The 23,441-nt window shown below is 52.1% G+C and overlaps 8 protein-coding genes across 8 annotated transcripts; 4 read left to right on the top strand and 4 right to left on the bottom strand.

Moving 5' to 3' along the window:
• Positions 1 to 290: 290 nt before the first annotated feature.
• Positions 291 to 1,826, top strand: J4E90_000299 (uncharacterized protein; the record flags this gene model as incomplete). The annotated part of the gene is made up of 1 exon (XM_051429895.1): positions 291 to 1,826. The coding sequence occupies one exon, from the start codon at positions 291 to 293 to the stop codon at positions 1,824 to 1,826; it is 1,536 nt and encodes a 511-aa protein (XP_051295382.1).
• A 444-nt stretch (positions 1,827 to 2,270) lies between these two features.
• On the bottom strand, positions 2,271 to 3,475 carry J4E90_000298 (uncharacterized protein; the record flags this gene model as incomplete). Its single annotated transcript, XM_051429894.1, has 2 exons — positions 2,271 to 3,336; positions 3,393 to 3,475. The coding sequence occupies 2 exons, from the start codon at positions 3,473 to 3,475 to the stop codon at positions 2,271 to 2,273; spliced, it is 1,149 nt and encodes a 382-aa protein (XP_051295381.1).
• A 921-nt stretch (positions 3,476 to 4,396) lies between these two features.
• On the top strand, positions 4,397 to 5,494 carry J4E90_000297 (uncharacterized protein; the record flags this gene model as incomplete). The annotated part of the gene is made up of 1 exon (XM_051429893.1): positions 4,397 to 5,494. One exon carries the CDS (start codon positions 4,397 to 4,399, stop codon positions 5,492 to 5,494), a length of 1,098 nt encoding a protein of 365 aa, XP_051295380.1.
• Positions 5,495 to 7,580: 2,086 nt separating this feature from the next.
• J4E90_000296 (uncharacterized protein) lies at positions 7,581 to 8,819 on the bottom strand (the record flags this gene model as incomplete). Its single annotated transcript, XM_051429892.1, has 1 exon — positions 7,581 to 8,819. One exon carries the CDS (start codon positions 8,817 to 8,819, stop codon positions 7,581 to 7,583), a length of 1,239 nt encoding a protein of 412 aa, XP_051295379.1.
• A 610-nt stretch (positions 8,820 to 9,429) lies between these two features.
• Positions 9,430 to 11,505, top strand: J4E90_000295 (uncharacterized protein; the record flags this gene model as incomplete). Its single annotated transcript, XM_051429891.1, has 1 exon — positions 9,430 to 11,505. The coding sequence occupies one exon, from the start codon at positions 9,430 to 9,432 to the stop codon at positions 11,503 to 11,505; it is 2,076 nt and encodes a 691-aa protein (XP_051295378.1).
• Positions 11,506 to 12,591: 1,086 nt separating this feature from the next.
• J4E90_000294 (uncharacterized protein) lies at positions 12,592 to 14,118 on the top strand (the record flags this gene model as incomplete). Its single annotated transcript, XM_051429890.1, has 1 exon — positions 12,592 to 14,118. One exon carries the CDS (start codon positions 12,592 to 12,594, stop codon positions 14,116 to 14,118), a length of 1,527 nt encoding a protein of 508 aa, XP_051295377.1.
• A 3,978-nt stretch (positions 14,119 to 18,096) lies between these two features.
• Positions 18,097 to 18,613, bottom strand: J4E90_000293 (uncharacterized protein; the record flags this gene model as incomplete). The annotated part of the gene is made up of 2 exons (XM_051429889.1): positions 18,097 to 18,282; positions 18,356 to 18,613. The coding sequence occupies 2 exons, from the start codon at positions 18,611 to 18,613 to the stop codon at positions 18,097 to 18,099; spliced, it is 444 nt and encodes a 147-aa protein (XP_051295376.1).
• A 1,912-nt stretch (positions 18,614 to 20,525) lies between these two features.
• Positions 20,526 to 22,751, bottom strand: J4E90_000292 (uncharacterized protein; the record flags this gene model as incomplete). The annotated part of the gene is made up of 5 exons (XM_051429888.1): positions 20,526 to 20,840; positions 20,893 to 21,022; positions 21,072 to 21,277; positions 21,329 to 21,681; positions 21,734 to 22,751. The coding sequence occupies 5 exons, from the start codon at positions 22,749 to 22,751 to the stop codon at positions 20,526 to 20,528; spliced, it is 2,022 nt and encodes a 673-aa protein (XP_051295375.1).
• Between the last annotated feature and the right edge of the window lie 690 nt (positions 22,752 to 23,441).

Raw genomic sequence — 23,441 nt, 5'->3', positions numbered from 1 at the left:
CCTGTCTTCTGCAAACACCTGTTCGCTGCCGTTTGCACGCTATCACGGTCGCATACCCCCCGCGACTTCTTTTTGGCAAACGCGCATCGACGCGCACCCCTGCACCCACCGTATCGTATTCGTCACCTCTACCGCGTCGCCCACCACGCCAGCTCCCCCAGCTCTTTGGCACCTCTCCCCCCGCGTGTCACAGTTGGACTGGACAAAGCGCAATTCTTCTCGACCAAACACCGCCTCCATATCTTCCTGACGTGTGTCGCACTGCTTGGGCCAATTGCGCCTGAGGCAGAATGGAGTCCCACGGAACGCAGTACCAGGACTCGCTGATGCCTACGACTGAGAACGCACAACCCGAAACACCACCCAAGCTTTGTTCTCCATCGCCCGCTGAGTCGGCAGCGCTCGCAATGTCAAAACTTGCATCCCCAGACCACAAGTTTACTTCCCCCGCACCCCGGACTACCTCTTCCATGACCCCTCCACCCTCTTCTCAGATTCCAAACATGCGTGCAGTCATGAGGACGCCTACTCCCCCGACTCCACAGCTCACGTCTCCCCCACCAACCAGCAAACTGCCCAATCAGCCGTCTGCTCTGACAGACATGGGTGCAGGTCTCTACCCGCAGGACCAAGTCAACAGTGCTTCTGCTGAGGAGCTGAGAACCATGGTCAACACCATCTCCAATGCATTACGCGACATGCGACTCTCCGCAGCCCACTACAAGCTTCAGTACAACATGGCTGTAATGGAGAGTCAGGAGTCTGCCAGCCGCATGGCTGTCGAGCTAGCCATGGCTCAGAGAGAGCTTGATGTTCTGCAGCAAGCTGAAGAGAAGCGCCGCAATAACATGGTCACCCCAGAGCAGACCTATCAAGAGTCCGCAAATGCAGCCAATGCTGTCTTGCTATCAGAGATGGGTCGTCAGAACCAGATGTTGCAGGGTGAGAACGAGGAGCTTCGCGACATGCTTGAGCAGCAGAAACGTCTCACTGAGCACCGCGAAGGCGAGCTTGCTAGCCTGCTGGATGAGAATGACCGCCTGAAGACGCGAATCCGCAAGAATCGCGATCATATCGCACCTCTTCTTGAGCAAATCGAGCAATCTTCACCGCGCTCGAATTATGGCACACCTCACCAGCCAACTCCCAGAAATCGCGTCAACCGTGTGCCGCCTGCTCTGTCCGAGGAAAGCAGAAGTCAGAACAACTTCGAAGCTCTTCTCCTAGCCGACAAGATGCTGAGTCAGGAGGTCGCTACTGCGCCCACGACCCCCATCAGGCAACACGCACCCAGATCACGCTTCAGTCACCAGCGAGGCGCGCAGTCCATGTCATCGCTGCCACAGACTCCGAACCGCAGAGCTGCCTACCCTCAGGTACCCCGCACACCGCCACTTTTCGTGCCAACCAACATCCCTCAATCTGCACCACCAGCGCACTACCAAGCCAAGCCCTCAAACACCCGTCGTCAAAGCAGCAACTCCACCATCACCGCCTCCAGCGTCGACGAAGAAGAAGCCTTCACCGACCGCGAGGAAGACGAACTCCCCGAATCCCAGGCCAGCCAAATGGCACGCAACCTTCTGCAAAGAGCACCGCCCACCAAAGGCATGATGTCTGCCCCACCATCAGCCCAGCCAACCAACCTAGTCCAGAGCAAAATCTTCGGCCAAGTCAAGAAAGGCTCCGGTCTAACCCGTGCCGGCGAGCTAAAGCGCGGCCGCATGCCCTCGACAGCGGATCTCCGCACTCAGACAAGTCCGCCGAAGCGCGGACGCGTCGATCAAGGTGTAGGTCTCGGCATTGGCGGCTTGCTGCGAGAGTAGAAGAACATTGTTCCTGACCATATGCGGCAGGGAGTTTATCAAGCTTATTGAAAGTTTGGTGGTTTTACGATTCTGATGATTCTGGGCGGCCAACTTTCTGAGAGAGGGGTCGGTTTTGCTTTTTGCTTTTTCTGATTTTGGATAGCAAGGTTTGGATACCCTTCATGCAAATGAATGCTGTTTGAGCATGGCGCTAGCTAGCGCGGCTGACTTTGAGGTTGGCTGATACTTTATGATTGTTTATGGAATATGGCGGTTGACATGTGGGCTTTTTTGGATACCATGTGGAGGGAAGTGGGGGGAGGGAGGTTTAGTCTAGACAGAACTTGAAGTCAATGTATATGCGCATTATCCGCTCACACGAAATATCATAGACTCTGAATGAATGTGCTATGTTTCTACCCACCTCACTCCCTTAACACTCTGCTCACCGTCCCATGCCCCTCAACCCATTATCTTCACCCACTCCCTCCCCTCACTCCCCTTCTCCATCTGATCAAGAGCCTTATGCCACTCCACCGCCTCCTTGAACCCCACAAACCCCTCCTCCACACTCTTCCCCTCAACAAACCCCTCATACAACATCCCCACATTCTTCGCCATCGGCGTCAACCCCCTAACCACCTCCTCATACTCCACCTCCACCGTCTCCACAACATCCCTCTCATGATCGTACACCTCGATCTTCTCTCCTCCCATGGAATCATTCAGCATCGCGGCAGAAGTAAATCGAATTTCACCTTTCGTGCCGAAAACGCGCCATACGAGACCGGGCGTGTCTTTGAACGTCTTTCCGTGGCGTAAGGCCATGGAGATGGGCGCGGAGTTGTTAAGGAGAATGCCTTGCAGCATGACGTGATCGGCTGTTTCGCGCTTGGCAATGCGGTCGAAACTCATGTCTGCTTTGAGTAGTTTTGTCTCTGGCCAGCGTGTCGTTAATAAGGCGGAACATTCTTCCAGGCCGCCTAAAGCGTGGAACACGGCATCCGCGGTATGGCCAACGATGATGCTGAGGAAACTCCCGCCGCTCTCTTTCTTGGTCATGAAGTCGTTGGCAGGCGGTTCAACATCACCAGGCCATCCCATCTCGAAAGTCAACGTGGAACTGAGGATATCACCGATGGTCTTGTCCGCGACGAGTTGCTTCATCTTGCGGATGAAAGGACTGGAGCGAGATTGCAGACCGACGATTGTCTTAGATCCGCTCTTCTGGGCTGCGGCGTGCATTTCCTGGGCTTGAGACAGGTTGGACGCGAGGGGCCATTCGACGAAGACGTCTTTTCCTGCTTCGATGGATGGCATCAAGAGTGCGTAGTGTCTGTCTACTCGGACGGAGCAGACGACGAGGTCGACATCTGGGTCCTGAGCGAGATCCTCGGGGCTGCCGTAGGATTTGGTGGTGGAGGGGAGGTTGTAGCGTTTGATAGCTGCTTGGGCGGATGAAACGCTGGAGTTGCAGAGGGCGGTGATTTCGTAGTGCGGTGAGGCCAAGAGGTAGGGAAGATGAGCGCTGCAGGCGTGGATTAGATGAAAATGGGATTGGGAGTTGGAAATTGGTGTATATACCTGGCTGCCCAGCTGTCTCCTGGACTGGCGGAGATTTCGCCAGTGACGGAACTGAGGCCAATGAGTCCTACTTTGATAGGCATGTTGATGAGTTGAGGATTTTGCTGTTGATGAATGTGCTGTTGTAAGGTGATGATGATGGAATGTAAGATCTATCCTACCAATGATGGATATATAAATCAACAGAGCGGTGCCGTTCGTCCGTCCGGTTCCAACATAACTAGAATCTAGATACATGGCCAGGACCGTTGCAAGGCACGCAATACGGTCTATACGGTGGTACTAACTGATAGTCGCATGGAGTACGTAGTGCGGAGTTAGGATATTGTTGCTACATGTCAGGCTAGCCAGGGTACGATTATGTACTTTCTGACTATCTGACATCTCTGACATGTCAACGCAACAACAGCGCCCGACTTGTCTCCACTGGATGTCTCAAGAAACCACCGCGGAGGGTTTCTTCTCATCTATGCTGAACCTAATAAGTAGGACTAGTATGTCTGTCGGTGCCAGATCTCGGACGAGTAAACCGGAAGATCCGGTGGGTACTTAGCGGAGTGGATTTACTCCGCCGATGAAGGAAAATCGCGTTCAGTATAGCCGCTCAGGAAGTGACAGACATTCAGATACTCGGCATTACTACGGCTCTTTCAGTCATAGAGGTTGCTGTGCGAAAGCGCCACGCAGGTCGTAGGGACTTCGAGGGCAGGTGTGTTCGGCTAGCATGAGTAGTCGGCCCGACACCTTCCCCTCATTAGTCATCTGAACGCGCCCGCGTCTGGGGCGCGTCCTTTTCGTGCTTTTCCGTGTGCTCTGACGTAACTCGAGCACCACGAAGGAGCCTTCTCCGTGGAAACGTACCATCGTTTTCCAGCATGGCTAGGTAATGTAAAGCTGCATGCCACGATGGTGGGCGCTGGTGCTGAACCAACGTCATCGGCTCTCTACGTCACGCACCCACGAACCTTCCAATACATCGTCTCAAGTCACAATAGGTTGTCTAGATGAACACAATACGCAACGCGATGAGTTCCGGTGCAGCGCGTAAACATCTCAGCAATGTATTCTCTTGGATCAAATCACCCTTCATCGTCGGAGCGCCGATGCGCGTCATGTCTGGTCCGCGCCTAGCTCTTGCAGTGTCCAAGGCAGGTGGCCTAGGATTCATTGGGCCTGGCGCGAAACCCGAAGATACCGCTACGGATCTGAAGAAATTGCGCAAACTGCTGAAGGACGTACCAGGCTCTACTTTCCCAGACGCAGATCTGGCTGGAAAGCGATTACCGGTGGGTGTTGGATTCCAGCTCTGGAATGGGGATCTCAATTCAGCAACCAAGGCAGTGAAAGAACACCATCCTTGCGCTGCTTGGCTGTTCGCGCCTCGACATGGGCAGGAAGAGTTGGATGAATGGACGGCTCGCCTCCGGGAGGTATCACCTGATATGCATATCTGGATCCAGGTCGGCACACTGAAGGAGAGTATAGAAGCTGCAAAAAGCGACCATCGACCAGACGTGCTAGTCATCCAAGGCGCAGAAGCAGGAGGTCACGGAAGAGCCACAGACGGCATGGGCATCATGACGCTCTTCCCAGAAGTCGCAGATGGCATCCGCGATTCCGGTATCTCACTGATAGCTGCTGGAGGCATTGCCGATGGCCGCGGTGTAGCTGCTGCACTTGCTCTTGGGGCACAAGGTGTGGCTATGGGTACGCGCTTCCTTGCATCTACTGAAGCGCGGATCAGCAAAGGCTATCAGAACGAAGTTGTACGCGCTACGGATGGTGCTCGGAGTACTACCAAGACTATGCTGTACAATCATCTGCGAGGTACAGTGGGCTGGCCAGAGCAGTATAGCCCGCGCGGTATTGCGAATAAGAGCTGGCATGATCACCAGGCAGGTGTTCCGTTTGAGGAACTGAAGAGGCTTCATGGAGAGGCGGAGAAGTCGGGGGATGCAGGGTGGGGTCCTGAGGGGAGACTGGCTACGCATGCTGGGGCTGCGGTAGGGCTTGTGCATAGCGTTGAATATGCTGGAAGCTTGGTTAAGAGGATGCAGGACGAGACGAAGGCGATTGTACAAGGGCTACACGCTGATGTTTAGATGGTCACAACGATACTGCCGATGCGTTTCTCAAGCATACGGCCATTGCTATGTGCTACCTACCCTCTACATGAAGAAAGTCTCCGATCTCTTCAGTTCGATGGAGCGTCCTCATCAGCTTCTGCGGGCTGAGATTCGTAGCCTGCTTGGTTCTCCGTCTGCACAACCCCAGAAGAATTCCTCTGCTCCGAAGCAGAATCCCGTGTCTGCTCAGATGCAGAACTATTAGCCTGCCCGGACGCATGGGTGTGTGTCTGCTCGGGTGAAGTATTGCCCGGCTCCTGGAGTGCAGGACTGCCAAACAGCTGACGCCATGAATCCTTCGTCAAGTTCAACACCGCTTTGTTTTTGATCCTGTTCATGATTATCGCTGCATGCATCTCAATCACAGTTTTTTGAGGTCCTTCATATGCTGCTAATCATCAGTTCATACCGCATATCATCTTCCGCAGGAGACTTACTATCCGTCGAATCGAGTATACCGGATGCAACGCAGTCGCCGAGCATACCGATAAGTATACCAACCCTGACGTTCCTTCTCCAAATCTGATCCTTGCCAGGCTTCTCATCAATAAGCTCCCAATGGTCAGCAAATTTGTGCATAAGCTCCCCTGTGCTCACTAGAGTACATAAACAAGATTAGCATGGAGTCGAAAGTCTTGGGCTTACTGGGGTGTCACTCACACTCGCTGAAGTCAACGTGTTCCTCATAGTCGAGATACCCCCTTAACCAATCCAAATAGTCATATCTGCCCTTCAACGTAAGGTCGAGCTGTAGGATTCTACCGATGATATGGTCGAGCTGCCCGTCAGTTAGCTGCTCTACGAAGCCGTCGCGAGCATTAACAAAGCATGGGAGATCACTCATGTTTACGGCTTCCGTTAGACTGAGCAGTGTGTCTACGAAGGCTGTGATGCGAGCAACCTTGAGGGGTGATTCTGGGTCATAAAATGTCGTCATCTTGCGCTGCGCGATATGATTGAGCGAAAAGGGGATGCTAATCGTATTAGTCGCTTTTAAGTCTGTGTGATCGTTCAGGCTTGCTGAAATCATCTAATCACAAGATCGAATCAACTACAAACCGTGGACATGTGGGTTGCCTCAATTGAAGAATGCAGGCAGTCGGCTCTTTGAACGACCTCAGGATGCCACTGTTATGTTCAGGTTGAAAGGCAAAATCTCCCATACACGAACCGCGTGAGGCATAGACTGACTACATACATCGACATTCTAGGTGTGATATCAGGAAATCAACGATTTAGAGTAGCGAGATACGCCGCTACGAGGGATAATCAGGAATTTGAACATAACCCAAACGCCATTCTAAAATCTGAGTCAACAGCCCCGTGATGTTCAAGCATGTGCCGTTGCTACGTGTTAATTACCTCCCATTTCAAGAAAACCCCCGTTCTGTTCGGTCCGCTTGAGAGTCGTCATCGGTTTCTACAGAAGGATGTTCGTAGCGTGCTTGATGCGCAGTCGTGGAAGTGTTCTCCTGCCCTGATGTGAAGTTAAGCACTTGCTCTGATATCAAATTCTTTAATTGCTCTAACGTTGGATATCCAGGCCGTTCAGATCGGCTGAGATCCGAGATTCTCCTAATGACCTCGTCGGACTGTGCGGGTGTTAAATGCCATATGAAAGTGGCGCGAGCGTGATTAAAACATGGCTAATCGCTCGTCAATGTGGCTTCCGTCAGGCTTGTGAGTATGTTCAGAGCTGCTGTGATGTCAGAGTCACTGAGAGATGGGTCTGGTTGGCGATAAGTTGTCATCGTACGCTCTGCGATGGGGTAGACGGGCGTGAGAATGACCATATAGTCGCTTTTTAAACTCTTAGGGATCGGATAGGTTTGCTGTAGCCATCGTATCACATGCTCGATTCGATGGAAACATGGAGAATCCAAGTCGTCCCCAATCGAAGGGTGTAGAGGCCTGACTGTTCTATGAGAGCACTGTGGTAGCAGTTGTGTGATGATATGAAATATTCAACGGATTTCCATGCCTCTATGTGACCAACAGCAACAAAGATCCGGATATTGTAAGTTACCCAAACGCCATCCGAGCATCTGAGCCGACACACTCATCAATAGTCATACCCCCACCCACTCTGCCCAACCCTCCCCACTCCCTCCCCATTACTCAATGCCCTCGCAACCTGAAACCCCTGCGTCAGCACGCCCACCGCATTATCCACACCAACATGCCCACTCCTAAACGTCCCAGGCACAGGCGGATCCTCACTCCTCTGCATAACTGCCCTCATCATCTCCTCACTCGCCTCGCCTTCATATCTCTCCAACACCAGTCTCCTTATCGCCACATGCCACTCACCCATCCACTCCCCCTCACTAATAGTCGTGTACTCCTTCCTCCCCATACTATTCGTTCGTGAAAATGGCCATTCAGCTCTAACGACGCTCCAGCGCCGCGTCGCGAAGAACAAGATAGGCCAACTGAAGATCCACAGGAAGGTCAAGTAGAAGATCCATCGCACCCATGTCTTCAGCCTCCAAGCATTCACACGGTGGCTCGTGTAGAAATCGACGTTTGCGTCTTCGACAGGGAAGGTTATGGAGATGTTGCCGCGGTAGTTGGTCGATCGGATTATGCCTTCGATGCGGCTGCGCAGGTATGCTTCATCCAGACCTGTGACGTCGCGCCGCACACGGAAGATACGAAGTGCGCGTGGGGAGGCGCAGTATCTATGGCACCACTCCGTCAAGCTCGGTTTCTGAGTCCCGCCCACCTCAATATCTTGCTTTGCGCCCGGTGCCCTACACTTGAGAATCGTGCCGCGGTGCGTTTTCTCGCTGTTCTCAGCTGTCGTGAGGGACATGGTGCCGAAGTTGTTGGCAATGTAGTGCGCATGGATGTATTTGGACAGGTTTATGACAAGACGGAAGTCAGTTATGGTGCGCGACTTGGTCTCGTTATTCTTCTTGGTGGTTTCGCGGTGCGTGCCCATTATGTAGATGAGGGGTGTTGGGGCGGCTTCGGCAAGGAGGCGGATGGAGTTTTCGAGAGCGGCGGGGTCGTTGTCGTAGAGTGGGTCTTGGACGTTTATCGTGGTGTTTACGACGGGGTTTCCGTTCTTGAAAGAGGGTTTGGCGTGGTTCGTTGATGTGGTTGGGGGCGCGATGTGGTGGATGGGGATCAAGGATGCGGGTACATTGCTGGTACCTGCTTCGCTGTCGGTGTAGGAAGGCGGAAGGCCGGAGATTTCAGGCGCATCGTCGTAGGTGTAGTCGTCGGGGGTGGTGTGGAGGGAGACGGCGTCTGGGTCGTCCCGGTAGCTGGGTGGGGGGTCGGAAGGTCTACCCATGGTGTAGATTCTCGAGTGTGCGGAGAAATACTAAAAAGAGATGTAGAGGACTATGAGATGGATATCGCGATTGAGATTAAGAAGGAAAGACGATACTTGGGTGTGGATGAGGCGTTCAAGGGGCCGGTGAGGCGGAGCAGGAGTCTCAGCCCTCTCCAGGCAGCCACTCACCCATTGGTCTAAGCGGAACCACTATGCACGCTTTGGAGGTTGTTTGCTGCATGTTAATGTTGGTATATCGATAGCACCATTCTGTGCGCCGATTCATTAGTTTCACGACAATGTGCATCTAGTATACTCGCTGTATATATTGGGTAGTGATAGTCGTGACAGGCGACGCGGAGAAGTCGCGCGGTGACGCTAAATTTAAGCTTAACTCCGAAGCCAAAAATTTGGAGCTCGACGCGACAGAACCGTGGATGCGCCGTGACTCTTTGCTCAAGCCACAACTATCGCCGGATTTAGATCGACCTCCACACTCACCTCCAATCTGGCCTCCATTCTAATCTGGACACGCTGCTCACGCGCCTTCCGAGTCCCTCCACGCCTTCCCCGCAGAGCATGGGCAACCAGTAGCTCTTTCCCACGCGCATTCCACACCTCCCTCACCATGGCTTCCGACGTCCCCATGACCGACGCAACTGTGCAGACTATTGATGCGACCCCGCAAGCCGACCAACATATAAGCCACGACGGCAAAGAATACACCACCATCAAGGAAGGCCTCGCGCATATTCTCGTCCCCCATGACATCCCCACGTCCACCGACCCAAGGCTATCCAAGGAGGAACATGCAAAGCAACAAGTCTTCTACAACCCCATTCAGCAGTTCAATCGCGATTTGACTGTACTTGCGATCAAGACGTTCGGCCTGGACTCAATACAACGGAAACTGAAGAAGCACGAGCAATTCAAACAGAAGAGGGAACGCACGCGACAGCGGATACAAGCGGAACGGGCGGCGGGAGATACTACGAATCGTGGGAATGGTGAGACTGAGGCTCCTACCACAGATGAAAGTCTGTCCAAAAAGAGGAAGCATGTAGAGGCTAATGGTGAAGAAGGTGCGGTCCACCCAAAGAGGCAGAAGACATTAGATAAATATGGTGCCGCCGAGCAAGAAGAAGAAGAAGGTGAAAATGATCAGGACGACGCTACTGGTGCGAATGGAGGACGAACGCCTTGGAGACCTTCCTTCCGTATCCTCGATGCCCTATCCGCGACCGGTCTCCGTGCCCTACGTTTCGCGAAAGAGGTCCCATTTGCAACCGCCGTTACAGCAAACGATATGTCACAGAATGCTGTCGACTCCATAAAGCTCAACGTAAAGCACAATAAACTCGAGGAGACAGTAACAGCAAACACTGGTAATGCGATAGCCTACATGTACAGCTATTGCGACAAGAAAGGCTACGATGTCATTGACCTTGACCCATACGGCACTGCCGCTCCCTTCATCGACGCGGCCATACAAGCCATCAACGACGACGGATTACTCTGTGTAACGTGCACCGACTCCGCCATCTTCGCGTCACACGGCTACCTCGAGAAGACCTACTCGCAGTACGGTGGACTGCCATTCAAGGGCGAGCCCTGCCACGAAGGCGGGTTACGCCTGGTTCTACACGCCATCGCAACTTCGGCCGGTCGATACGGCATGGCTATCGAGCCACTACTGTCTCTCTCCATCGACTACTATATACGAGTATTCGTACGAGTGCGCAAAGCGCCCACCGACGTCAAGCTTCTCGCCGGCAAAACCATGCTTGTCTACCATTGCGAAAGCGGCTGCGGTGCGTGGACTACCCAATTCCTTGCTCGGAACAAAGTCCTGAAGAATAAGAACGGTGATCCAATGTACAAGCACGGCTTTGCACAAGGGCCCTCCGCGGACCAACACTGCGAGCACTGCGGCCACAAGACCCACCTGTCAGGACCAATGTACGGCGGGCCGTTGCATAATGTCGGTTTTATCGAAAGAGTACTAGCGCAGCTAAACGAAGTCGACAAGCAGACATACGCGACAACGGATCGCATCGAAGGAATGTTGCATACAGCATTGGAGGAAATTACATTTGGCACCAAGCTGGACAAGTCAAATGGAGGAAAGACTCAAGTGCTAGATCCCCTCATTCCGAAGTCCGATCCTGCAGAGGTGGACCACCACCCCTTCTTTATCATTCCAAGTTCGGTAGCGAAGATAGTTCACTGTTCAGCGCCGCCGTTGGCGGCCATGCGTGGTGCGCTACGACATGCGGGGTTTAGGGTGACGATGAGCCATTGCAAACCTGGCTCCATCAAGACCGACGCATCGTGGAAGGACATTTGGCACATTATGCTCGAATGGGTGCGGCAAAGAGCGCCGCTGAAGAATCTGCCCAAAGCAGGAAGCCCAGGCGCCGCCATTCTTGCAAAGTCCAACGCAACAGGGTACACAAAAACGTCAACTGCCGACATAGCACCTGCTCAAGTACCGGCCGATCCGGCGCCTGAAGCGCAAAGCAATGGAGAAAACAGCGGCGATGGTTCGGCGACGACATCCGCAAAAGATCTGCCAGCTTACCTCAACACCAAGTTCGAGGTCAACTTTGACGAGAAGCTCGGCAAGGATCACGACAGGGGCAAATACGTCCGCTACCAGCTTGCGCCCAGGGAGAATTGGGGTCCGATGTCGCGCGCGAAATAATTCAATCATCAGCGAATAATACCAGTTCCACTATTGCATCCCAGCTCGCACGTTTATCGCTCCACAAACTGCATGTGCGCTGTGCGTTGTGCGTTGTTGTCCCGCACCTCTCCAATAATCATCTCGCGTGGCACCCATGATGTTCGCCGTTCGTCAAACATCGGCGCGCGTTGCGCAGATCTAACGTCATCGTCGATGTGCTTAGGTAAGGGGTAGACATGCAAGCTGCATCGGTTATTCCATCTTCCTTGTCCATATCGCAGATGCACGTTATTTTTTCGGCCAAAGCTTTTCCACATCTACGATCCACATGCTGCAGCATGCATGGAGCGCGCTCACATGGCCGCATCGGTAAGCGGCCAAGCGGAGATGAGCCTGCTTCTGTACCTGCAGATTCTGATGTTTACCCGAGCTTGAGGTGCGATTTGGCTTACTGGGTTGGCTTGGCCACGCGAGGCTGCCGCTCCGCGGGGGCGAGTATCTGGATGTACGGGTCGAGATTTCTCAGCAACAAATGTAGACCGGGTGTATGCTTAAGCGTTGAGCTACTCCCAAAGAGCACTGGCGACATCGCCGAAGCCTTGGACGGAAGCCGGTTTCGTTAATTGTCGCTGTTGATCTCTTGCGGGGCGGGAGCACTAGCGGCTCAAAACTTAAACGCTCCACCATGTCATCACGTCGTCACGTTGTCTGCACGCGGCAAATCGTGGAAAACACGCCCCCTGTACGCACGCGTTCACGCAGTGCCCAGGTTTTCCCAACAGGCATTGAGGTGCACTGAGCAGGCAAGATTCAGCAGCGCATCTTCTGATTCGTCCGAAATGTCTTCCCGATGCCAGTCCCGAGATTCCCATGTCGTGGCCGACTTTTCGATATCTGCGGCTTGCACTACCGCATCCGTCCAGTCATGAAATCATAGCTGTTAAACCTATTTCGGCAGCGACGCTTGTGGTCATCGATGTGAAATCAGTAGGAAGTAGCGTTGACGCGATGCGGTCACTGATGCGCGATGCGCGTATATAACCATTACAGACGCCGTCCATCGTCCCAACCGCACAACACCTCGACCCGACAATCGATTTCAAGATGTTGACCAAGAGCCTCTTCACCACTTCGGTCCTCGCGGCTTTCGCTGCTGCCGCCCCTGCGCCCCAGGACGGCTACAGCGCTGCTAAGCCGACTGAAGATGTCCCAGGCTACACCAACGCGGATGCCAGCTTCTCCGTTACCTTCACGCCAGATGCCACACCCGCTACGTCCTTCGGCTCTGCCTCCCAGGTCGCTGCTATTCCCACCGCACCTGGCTCAGCTCCTCCCCGCAGGAGCTCAGATGTCACTGGCGCCACCAGCCATGGCCCATACGATGGCACTCCCACCACTACCGGAGCTGCTAAGGCGCCTACCACCATTGGCACTGCCATCGCTCCTCTAGGCCCGGCCCCCACGGCTACCTACTACAACACCAACGGCAAGCCCCAGGACCCCATGCCCATCCCCTACATGCCAGCTGGTGGTCTCGGTACCAACGGCACCGAGCCTCGCTACATGGTGAACAGCGACTTCGACTACGAGTCCATCACCCTCGGTCTTTACCAGGAATGGATTGAGCTCGACCTGTTCAACAACGGTCTCGCCGTCTTCTCCGCACAGGACTTCCTCGACGCTGGCCTCACTGCTGAGGACCGCGCCTACATTGCCTTCATGGCCCAGCAAGAGAGTGGCCACGCTACCCTCCTCAGCAACATGCTCGGCGAGACTGCTCCTCCCCAGTGCACCTACAACTACCCCTACCGCACCGTTCGCGAGTTCATCGACTTCAACATGAAGCTCACCCGCTTCGGCGAGTCTGGTGTCTGGGGTTTCCTCGCCCACATGGACGCCCGCGAGGTCGCCAACCTCCTTTCCCAGTCCATTGCCACGGAGGCGCGCCAGCAAATGTCTTTCCGTCAGATGCTCGGCCTTGCCCCCATGCCCGTCTACTTCGAGACTGGTATCCCCCAGTCCTGGGCCTGGACCTACCTCGCTCCTTACATCAGCTCGTGCCCCGAGAACACCACCCGTCTCGCATGGCAAAACTTCCCGGCTCTGTTCATTGACAACCAGCCTAACCCCAACCGCTTCTCGCCCAACGACACCAAGCCCCACGAGGTAGCTGGTGACCGCGTCGCCGACCCCGCTGACTCCACCATTGACCCCGACGAGTCCTGCGTCAACGTCAACGGCACCGAGCACCCTGGCTACTCTTGCGGCCCCGCCGTCGCACGCAACCGCACTCAGCCTCTCTCCTTCCCCGGCAAGCTTGTCAACCTCACCTGGGAGAACCCCGGTCAGGCTGTTGGCCCCAACAACTCTTACATTACCGACACCTCTGCCGGCGCCCCTGCCTACGTTGCTTGGGTCTCGCAGTTGAACCTGACCTACACTCCTCTTGAGATCACTGGCGAGAACACTGGATTCACCTACCAGCCCGCCGGCGAGGTCTACCAGGGCGAGCCAGCTGTCAACGACACCATGTTCGTTGCTCTGACTGATGCCAACCCCTTCCTTACTCCCTTCAACTTGAGCATGATCAACCCCCACGTTGTTGCTCTTGGTCTGTACCAGGCCGGCTAAGTTTGTGCCACTAGAAATGAGAAGGTGGATGTCATCATGCTATTGTAGCATTGTGGACATGTAAAGTTAGTGGATGAGGCCTATGAGCCATGTAATTAGTTGAGAGGACGACGATGTTGTATGATAGCTGGTGGATGGATGATTGAGAAAGAAAGTAATGCGTAATGATACCAATTTGTCATCATCAAAAGATCTTTGGAGTTTGTTCATGTGATGTACGACATTTGCCTAACTACATCGCTTCCCACTGACTTCGGTTCTGTGCGCTTGGCAGGGCATATAAAAGCTGACTTTCTCCCCATCTTTCATATCTTCTCATCCTCCATTCAGACCCTGGTTCTGATTTCCAAAATGCATTGTGTGTAGACACATGGCCGTCTCTGCCCCCGCTTCCTCCTTCAAAATTTCCGAATACACGTTCCATGTGTCCAGACAGCCAACGTCTAGCAATGCATGTTTGCCGAAACTTCCAAAATTTACAATGGCAATATACATGCTTGTCTGTGACCCCAAAACTCTCGGTACACCTACGTATGAGCGCTGCGCTCGCCCCTTCAGAAACACCATCAAATCGTTCTATGTCTCGGGTTTTCCATATAAAACTGCTACGACAGCGCGCTTCCACTTCTCCTCTTTACTTCTCTCACTCCAACAATGTGAGCTCAAAGTTCCAAAACATCGAACGAAAAGAGGAATGTCCGTCCCTGCCTTCTCTGATGTTCCTCAAATTGCAGCGACCGTCGCGTTGCTTCATCACCAAAACACGTAGCCGACATACGAATGTCTGCACCAAATCCAAAACTGTTTGAGCCGATGGCGATGAGAGCTGTGCGGTCGGTCTTTTCACGGCTTGTCAAAATGAGACTTGTTCTCCAGTCCTTCATATAAAACCGCCTACTACTCTGCGCCTCCAAACGTATTCTCCAACACCTGCAGACAAGCCGCCAATTATTCCAAAACTTGACGAGTAGACTTTCATGTTCGCTTCTGGCTTTTCGCCTTCTTTTCCATCAAAAGTTCTTGCGCAATACGATATGTGCGAATAAAACTCCCCAGAGACCTTCCACATGTTTGTCCGAGAACAAACATTCCACACACTTTGCGATGGGAGTCGTGTGCTCGTCTTCCTCGAAAAAGCCACCATTTTCTCATATGGTGCTTCTCTTCTTTGTATCTTAAACCATTACCGCATTCCTCTCTTCTACCCCGAAATCTGAGATGCTCCCGAACATGATTCCTGGTTCTCGAAAGCCTCGACAGAATGAGGCTATGGGCGGTCTGCTCTCATCTCATGGCAACGAGATCATACCTAATCATCCGGCCGCTGTGTCTTCCAAAAACTGGTTACTACGCTCCTCTATTCCACTCTTAAATACCTTTGCTACCAGCAATGATTCCTGGGGTTCCCAAAAAGTCAAAAATCGAAGTAAATGAACTTTCTGCTCTCCTCTTGTGTTGCTAAAATTGTACCTGGTTTTCCGCTACGTTTCATACCATAGTTTTACTAGTTTCCTCTCTTCTCTTTCTACAATCACTGAGCTTACATCTATAAGACCTGGGTCTTCAAAAAGGTGATATTATGAACCTATGTGCTCTTCTCTCCTCTTGTGTTAACGGAACTCCCGTAACGGCGTTTGCGCGATGTCACTAAACTGCGCTTCTGACCCCTCGATGTCCGGTCGTACCGAACCAAAATATCCCACGTGCATGGACATGAGAGCTGTGTGTTCGCAATCCAAGAAGCTTCTTAAGGCCCTGCTCTGCATCTGACCTTCCGTATAAAGTGTCCATGAGACTGTCTTCCTTCCTTCCCTCCTACCTTCACGTACTTCAAAACTCGGGAAGTGACCTCCAAAATCATGCTGTCGGCTCAAAATGGCCGTTCCTGCTTCTTTCTCGTGTTACAAAAGCTCCGCAAAGATGCGATCTTTCTAAAAACCAAAAAGTCGCGCAAACCCAGACGATGTTCTGCGGAGTCCAAAACACCAGCAAACCCTAAAATGAGAGCTTTGCCCTCCCCCTTGTTAGACCTTCTCAGCAATTATTGCTTGGCGTCTGGCGTTCCACATAAAGTGCCCACCAGACTATCTTTCTTTCTCTCTTCATACATTCACGTACTCCAAAACGTAGGAAGTGATTTACAAACACCAAGTCCAGAACACCATGTTCGCTTTTCCCCCTCTTCTGTATGGCATCATATGCGCAGCAGCAATATGTTCAACACACCAAAAAAGATAAAGAACTGGATCATGTTCTGCGAAGTCCAAAAAGAAAAATCAAGCTATGTATGAGGATCGCGGTTCGCCTTTCCCAAGTCCCTCTAGCAAGTGTTTTCCACTTTGCAAAGTCGCTTGTAAAACATCTACTGTACTACCTTTAGTTCTGCTCCTATACCGCGCACTTTGAAACGAACAAGCCCGATTCCAGAAGCGCAGATCTATGACCAATAATCATGTCTGCTCCTCTTTTCGGCTGTATCTCCTTCGCACAGATGTAATCTTTCTAAAACACCTAAAAGTAACGCGAAACCAGATCATGTTCTGTGGAGTCTAAATTACCGTAAAGACTCTTTCCATGAGAGCTTTGCGCTTAGTCTTCTTTCAATCCTCTTAGAAAGTGACACTCAGTTGCTAGGGTTGCATTGAAAACGATCACGATAACACCTTTTTCTCTACTTCCACGGCTATACATCGGAAATTTGAATAACATTCTCTTAAAAAACCAACAAGCGTAAAGTCATGGCCGTTTCTGCTCCGCTCGTTCTACTATTCGAGCCATACAATCTTGTGCTGCGTCACCAAAAATGTAGCCTTCGGTCTACATGTTCTGCCAAGTCCAAAAGAGCTCGTCGGTCGCCTCATGGGGGCCGCGCGTTCGTCATTCTTAGATCTTCTGAGGAGTTATTGCCCTGATTCTGGCGTTCCTTGGAAAATACCCACAAAACCACCTCCCTGCTTCCACTTCTTTTCTGAAGCGCCCATACTTCAAAAGTCGCGAACTGAATTCCTTAGAAGTTGGTGATGAACGCATGACCATTTTCTCTCCTCTTGCTCCATTATCTCGACTATACAGTAATGCGCTGTACCACCGAGGAATATGAGGACATCGTTCATGGTTCTGCGGAGTTCGAGAAGAAACGAAGGGCATGCATGATGAGAACTGCGCGTTCGCCTTCCCAAAGCTTTTCCAAATGGCAGGAGTGAAGAAGCCATGTGTTCCGCTGAAGCCGACCACGAATTCAAGACCATGTCTGACATCTAAATCGGCAACGTAGCATTAGCGGGCAAACAACTCCCCCTCTCCATTTCGATCCTCGCTGTAGCATTGACCACCAACCCCGCCAAGGGACTAGTCCCGCACTTCAATCCCAGTACAAAAGCCTGGCTGTGCTATTCTCTTTGTCAGTCGAATACTCCTTCAAATACAAAACAAAAAGCAGTCAAAGAAGACAAATGTTCGGGAAAACGAGAACACAGTGGCGATGAGCGAGAAGAGTTGCAAGAACGTACCACATCCGCCAAAAACGGCGCCGTATGCGTATGATCCATCGGATACTCCTTATCCACCACCTCCTTTCCCAGCAGCTTTTGCGCTTGCGCTGCGTAATTGCCATGCTGCACGAAATACACATGTGATGCTGGACCGCCTAGTTCGATGACCGATAGCCTGTGTCGAATGTTAGTCAGACTCGTTCTTTGCCCCTCAAAATCGCAGATGGCAGACATTGATGTGATCAGCCGGGTGATGTTACATACATATTGTAGTAAGCAAATCTTCCAGGAGTGAAGCTGTAACTTCCAGACTCCCAGACGTTGGTCGGAAGTTGCGATGATATGACGACGCCGGAGGCGCCTAGCGAGAGGAAAGTGGATGCGGCGGTCTTGATGTAAGACGGGAATGTGTGGACAACCTCCGTGGCGTTGCTGTTGGGCGGACATCGAGTTTAGCGGTTGCGATTAGGCATTGCTCTTGGGTAGCTTACTTGAAAGTCACTTCACATGTCTCATCGCCTACACCAGGGCATGACGGTCGACCTTTATCTCCTGTTGAGCTTGTGGACCCATTTTGAAGCGTGCCGGCGTCATTGATGCCGAACTCGATTATGACCCAGTCGCCGGGTTGGAGGGCTTTGGCTATTCTGTCGAAACGCCCTTCGCGTGTGAACTATATCCGCTACGTGTTAGCCAGTTCTGTCCATATTTCTGTGCTGTGGAAGAAGTCGACAAAGTGGACGCACCGAGCGCGCGGATCGTCCGGCATAAGCGGAGTTGTTTACTTTCGCGTTGGCGCCGAAAGAGTATTGGAGATATTGGCCCCAGCCTTCCGTACCGTTGTGACCGCCATCCGGCGCGGTCGTAGAGTCGCCTGCAATCCAGATTGTTGGTACGGTTGCTCTTGTAGCTGCGCCTGCATGTCTTTCGGACAGACTTTGGGGTAGCGCCGAGGCCGCGGTGCTGAAGCCCAGGAGATATGGTAGTGATGTTTGGAACTTCATAACGGAAAGAGATAGCCAAAGTCACCAAGCAGCTGTTTTGATATGTTTGAGATACTGGCTGGCGTCTACTCCAGGCAATTGTGAGCGTTGCGCCAAGCGCTCAGTACTTATACCGACGCCTCCACAACGCCACCGGAAGATATCATCTCTCCAATTTGTCGCAAGGGGCTTAGCAACGCCATCAGCAGGCTAGTCTCATCTCCGCAGGTCAAACACGTTAGAAGTTGCGGAAATAGCTTCAAAGAATGACGCCGACGCGGAGTCCCCGCATCGTCCAGGGTCAACCCGCACTCGGCTATCGGGGCAGCAATTACCGAACAGTCCAGATCTTCCGTCGCTCGAAAGGATAGAAACAAGACGCGATGCGCGAAGAAAGAACGTATCGTGTTGATATATGTAATGCAGACCCAGGGAGGGATGCGCAACCCACATGCGACGTGAAGACGGGGCGTATGACGTCACCAGGGTATTCCGGCGAACGAGGAGGACGCGGAAGGTACGGGCCCTGGTGCTGGTATAAAACCTTCTCTTCTCGTGCCAAAAATCCTGTTCTTTTTACTGCAACTTGCACTTTCGTTTCATTAAAAACGCGCCACTCATGGCTTGATGAGCTGCGCGCTTTCTTTTGGCGTTCATGCCAACGAAATGACCATTGAAGCAAGTCATGACTTCTCGTCTTCTCGCCTCCTCGAATTTCACCTCCAACATTGGATATGACAACTACCTTTTGTACAAAAAGAGACCATTATCTCTACATGTTTCTGAAAGACTGGTGCCTGTCGGCTATAAAAGCTTCTGCTGTCTGGCTACGATCCCCCTCAACACACCACCAAATTATTCTTATTCGCTAAAATAACATGGATCTTCCACCATGTGGCTTCCTGCCTTCCAGCATCTCTAGATATACCGATCATCGAAACGGACCGCGAAACAGGTCATGGGTCTGGATTTGGCAATTGAAAAAATCCGAGCTGATTCTTCATGGCGGCAGACGTGTACGACTTGCCGTGGTACCTTCTGGCGGTTGTCAGTTGACATTCGATATAAAACGCCACCCTTTCTCTCCCCTGTCTTCTTCCCTCAACAATGCGCATTCGCAGTTCTCTAAAATCAAGCTCTCTGCTGAATGATGTCTTTCGGTGACTTCTGGCTCGCACTACACAGCTCGAAAAATCCATCAATTCATACCAATGACTTCGCAGCGGTCAAAAAATAACTACCCTACCTTTACATGCGGAATGAACTTTCATATGTTTCAAAAGTGCATAGTACTTAGCGCATGATACCGATGCGCAGCATAAAAACTCCTAATCGTTCGGCTTTGCCCTTTTCTTCACGACTTCAGTCGACCATTTCCATAAAATCTCCAAAGCTTAAACACCATCATTGCATGTTCAGGTGCATCCTCTCCTCGAGCACTTCGAAGTTTATTATCGCAAGTCTATGCCCGCGCGACAACCGAAAAGATGCATGCTCTGTCGGCATGTGAGACGTGCGCTTAGCCTCTTTTGCTGTAATAATACCTGCCGCTTTCCTTCTCACTCCTCCAGATCATGGAGTACGGAGCTTTGAGGCGATTATACCAAAATATTCTTCAGAACAACGGATGTCTCTGAGAGGTGCGTCGATGCCTTTTCTAGTGCTCAATGTCAAAAAGTCAGTTGAAAGATCTGATGTGTTTCCTTGTTCCAAAAGCTAATATTCACGCAACCATGTCACCAAGTTACGGATCAGAACCAGTATATGAAAGAAGAGCCCGTGGGCATTCGATAGGGCTGCGGATAGTGATAGTATATCCTGATGAAGCATCGTTCGCAACCATGCATGCAGAAGCGCAGCCCATGTCCCAAACGCCTCCTACGCCAGCAGAAGCAAACCCTCATATGCGCCATACTTCCATCTTCATCGTCTTCTAAGTACAAGTAACATCGCCCAACCCGGACATCTCCCTCACAGCCTTCTCAATATCAAGCGTCTCCATGGCACTCGTAAACGTAGCCGTGAAAGAATCGCCACCAGTATAGCCGAACGCCCAATCACCGAACTTCTCCCTGAGCGACGCTTCATCACCCCATCCAGATCCTGTGATCTCCCAATCACCGGCGCCAAAGCCAGGCTTGACTAGCTTGCAGCCCGCTGTGTTTGGGAGTGGTGCCGGTGCTTCTGGTATTTGTTCGGGTTCGGGTTCGGTTTCTGGAGCGGGGCGGTTGTGGACGTTGCAGATTTCCTGGAGTGTTGTTAGTGGATGATCTCAGTCTGGGGCATGCGAGGTGACGAACATTCTTCAAATCTTCGTTCGTGACTTCGCCACCCTCGATGATAGGGCGGCCTGGAACCGACTTCTCGGGTGTTGGGGCTCGCTTTGTGAAGAGAGAACGCTTGGCTGCCGCATCGGGAAGATCGCATAGTCTGTGGCCGAGTTAGTTTGTGACGATTTGAGGCAAGGAAGATATCGTACGTATTCTGCGCCAGATTGTATGGTACTTTGAGGCTCTCCTTGTCGGGCTTTGGCGATGTAGGATATTCCTCGCCTTCTTTAAACGGATTGTCGTTCCTGACTTCAGAGTTCTTCAACATGAACTTCTTCATGTCTGCCGGTGCGGTGTCGTCGCCCCAGTTGCTGCTTAGTCCCGGGATGCTGAAGAGATATGCAGCGAGTCCGGCCTTCCGTCATTAGCGTCTTGTGCTAGGTTGGAGATGTTGCCGAATACTTACTATGGCTGGTGCCGCAGCGGAGGTCCCATCAACTGGCGCAGTGGAGTCATCCTTGTCGTCATGCTTCGCAGCAACAACATGAACTGCGTCGGCGTATACATCGACTTGGCCGCCTTGGCCCTCCTTGCCTTGGACTGTGTGTGCGTAATACTTCCCGGTCTGGTCCACGCCACCCACAGTGATCATTTCAAACCTATTGTCGGTGCCATAGGTTTGCGGTATGAGGGAATCCAGAGTGCGATGTTCTCCATCATTACCAGCGGCGATAACAAGCGTGACACCGTCTTTCTTGCATTCCGCGAGTGCATGCTCCAATACCGCAATCTTACCAGGATGCTGTTCTTTGTCCCAGCCTGAACTGTTGTTAGTGTGGTCTAGGACGAGGTCGTGGAAAGCAAGACTTACCATAAGATAGGTTGATAATATACCTTGCATTAGGGTCGGGATTTTCAAGCCGTTGTTTCCTAATGTCCTTTCTTGTCCACGCGAAGGCATACTCTAGCGCTGAGTCCGTAACGCCGCGTGGTTTAAGATCAGGTTGGTCAGGCTTCAAAGGGTTCTTGGCCGCGTTCCTCATCTTCACGACAACAAGATTTGCTTTCGAAGCCACACCACTGACGTATCCGGCTGCGATACTCGCAACCATAGTGCCGTGACCAGTGACATCTGTCATATCCTCTGGGCCTTGTTGATCTGGCGTGAGCCCAATACCAGCGAGAGTGTATCGGTTAGCAACAGTAAAGTCTCGAACCTCGCGCTCCGAAGCATCGAATTCTTGGTGGCTCTTACGATAACCACTATCGAGGACGTAGATAGTTTGACCTTTGCCGAGTGAAGGTTCGAACACATAGTTCGGTAGCTTTGTGGGGTCGTTTCTCTGGTTCCTGGCTGATAGCAACTTGAGATGAGCTGCACTCTCATCCCTCTGGTTGAGTGCCTGAGCTTTGACATGGAGTGAGCTTGCAAGTAGTGAACTCGAATCTTCCTGCGGAGGGATGACGCGCAGCTCGCCATCGTCTTCAGTAATTGGCTCGATGAATCTTATGATAGGATCCTGGCGGACAATAGCAGCCTCCGCGTCAGTAAGATTCAGATATTGACAAGAAACATATTCGAGTTCATCGAAAGCGATTATGTCGCCTTCCTTGTCACCAAGCGGCGGCTTCTTGGCCCACTCTTCGTATTGGGCTCTGTTGATGCCGTCAATGGTGCTGAGGAGATAGGCTCTGGGAGTATCTTCGTCTCTCTTAACGCGCTTCGTAGTCTTCACGGTCTCTGCTGGAGAGGCGTCATTCGAATCCGGATGGCATGCATCTCTCTTGATTCCCTTGTCGTCTGAGGTGGCGCATGATGGTTTCACCACGGAGTTGGCCGAATCGTTGGGGCTGGTTGATGCAGCTCCCACTTTGTCATTGGTACCCATCCTGTGATGGAAGGAGACAGTAGGCCCAGTTGTAGCGGCTGCAATAGTGATGTGTGTGAGGAAGACTGCGATTGCTCCCAGAACAACGCGCGAGATGTGAACCATGTCGGAAGCCTTGGCGAAGCGGGGAAGTTCACAGCGAATCGGATAAAGAGGTGCTCAATTGCCGCGAACAGCCAATCGAAGAAGCAATATTTTGACGGATGCGAAAATCGTGATGTATATAAAGTGGTATGAGAGTAGTCGTTGCTGAATGTGCGTGTATGGTCTCGCTTTTGGAGCGTCATGCCTTCTTCATATATTCAAACGCATGAACAGAAAATAGAACACTCACCTGGACCAGCCCACGATAACAAAGGGAATGGTTCCATGCCGACGAGGAGACAGTACTGTTCGGATGCCTGACGCCTCCCTCAGGTTTAGAATTGCCAGCCTGTTCTGACGCCGAGGGGCGTAAGGCATATTCGAGGTACTTTATCTTTGGATCAGAACAACATACCGGTCCTGCGGCACGGAAGTTTGAACGGACGCTGCATAGGACGACTGAACGATATTTTTGTGTTGGAAAAAGGTCCGTCTCGATCAACGTGAGCCCTGCTCAACGGGTCAAAGAGGAGTCCAGCTGTCCGCTAGACTCGCTTCTTCTAGCCAGATCGCCCGAAGTCTCTAATTTCGATGAGCTGGAGAAGC

The sequence above is a fragment of the Alternaria incomplexa genome (assembly GCF_024043165.1).
Source record: "Alternaria incomplexa strain BMP 0042 chromosome Unknown scaffold_1, whole genome shotgun sequence".
NCBI classification, from domain to species: Eukaryota; Fungi; Ascomycota; class Dothideomycetes; order Pleosporales; family Pleosporaceae; genus Alternaria; species Alternaria incomplexa.
Note: the sequence above shows the minus strand (reverse complement) of the source record. Positions and strands in the feature narration are given on the sequence as shown.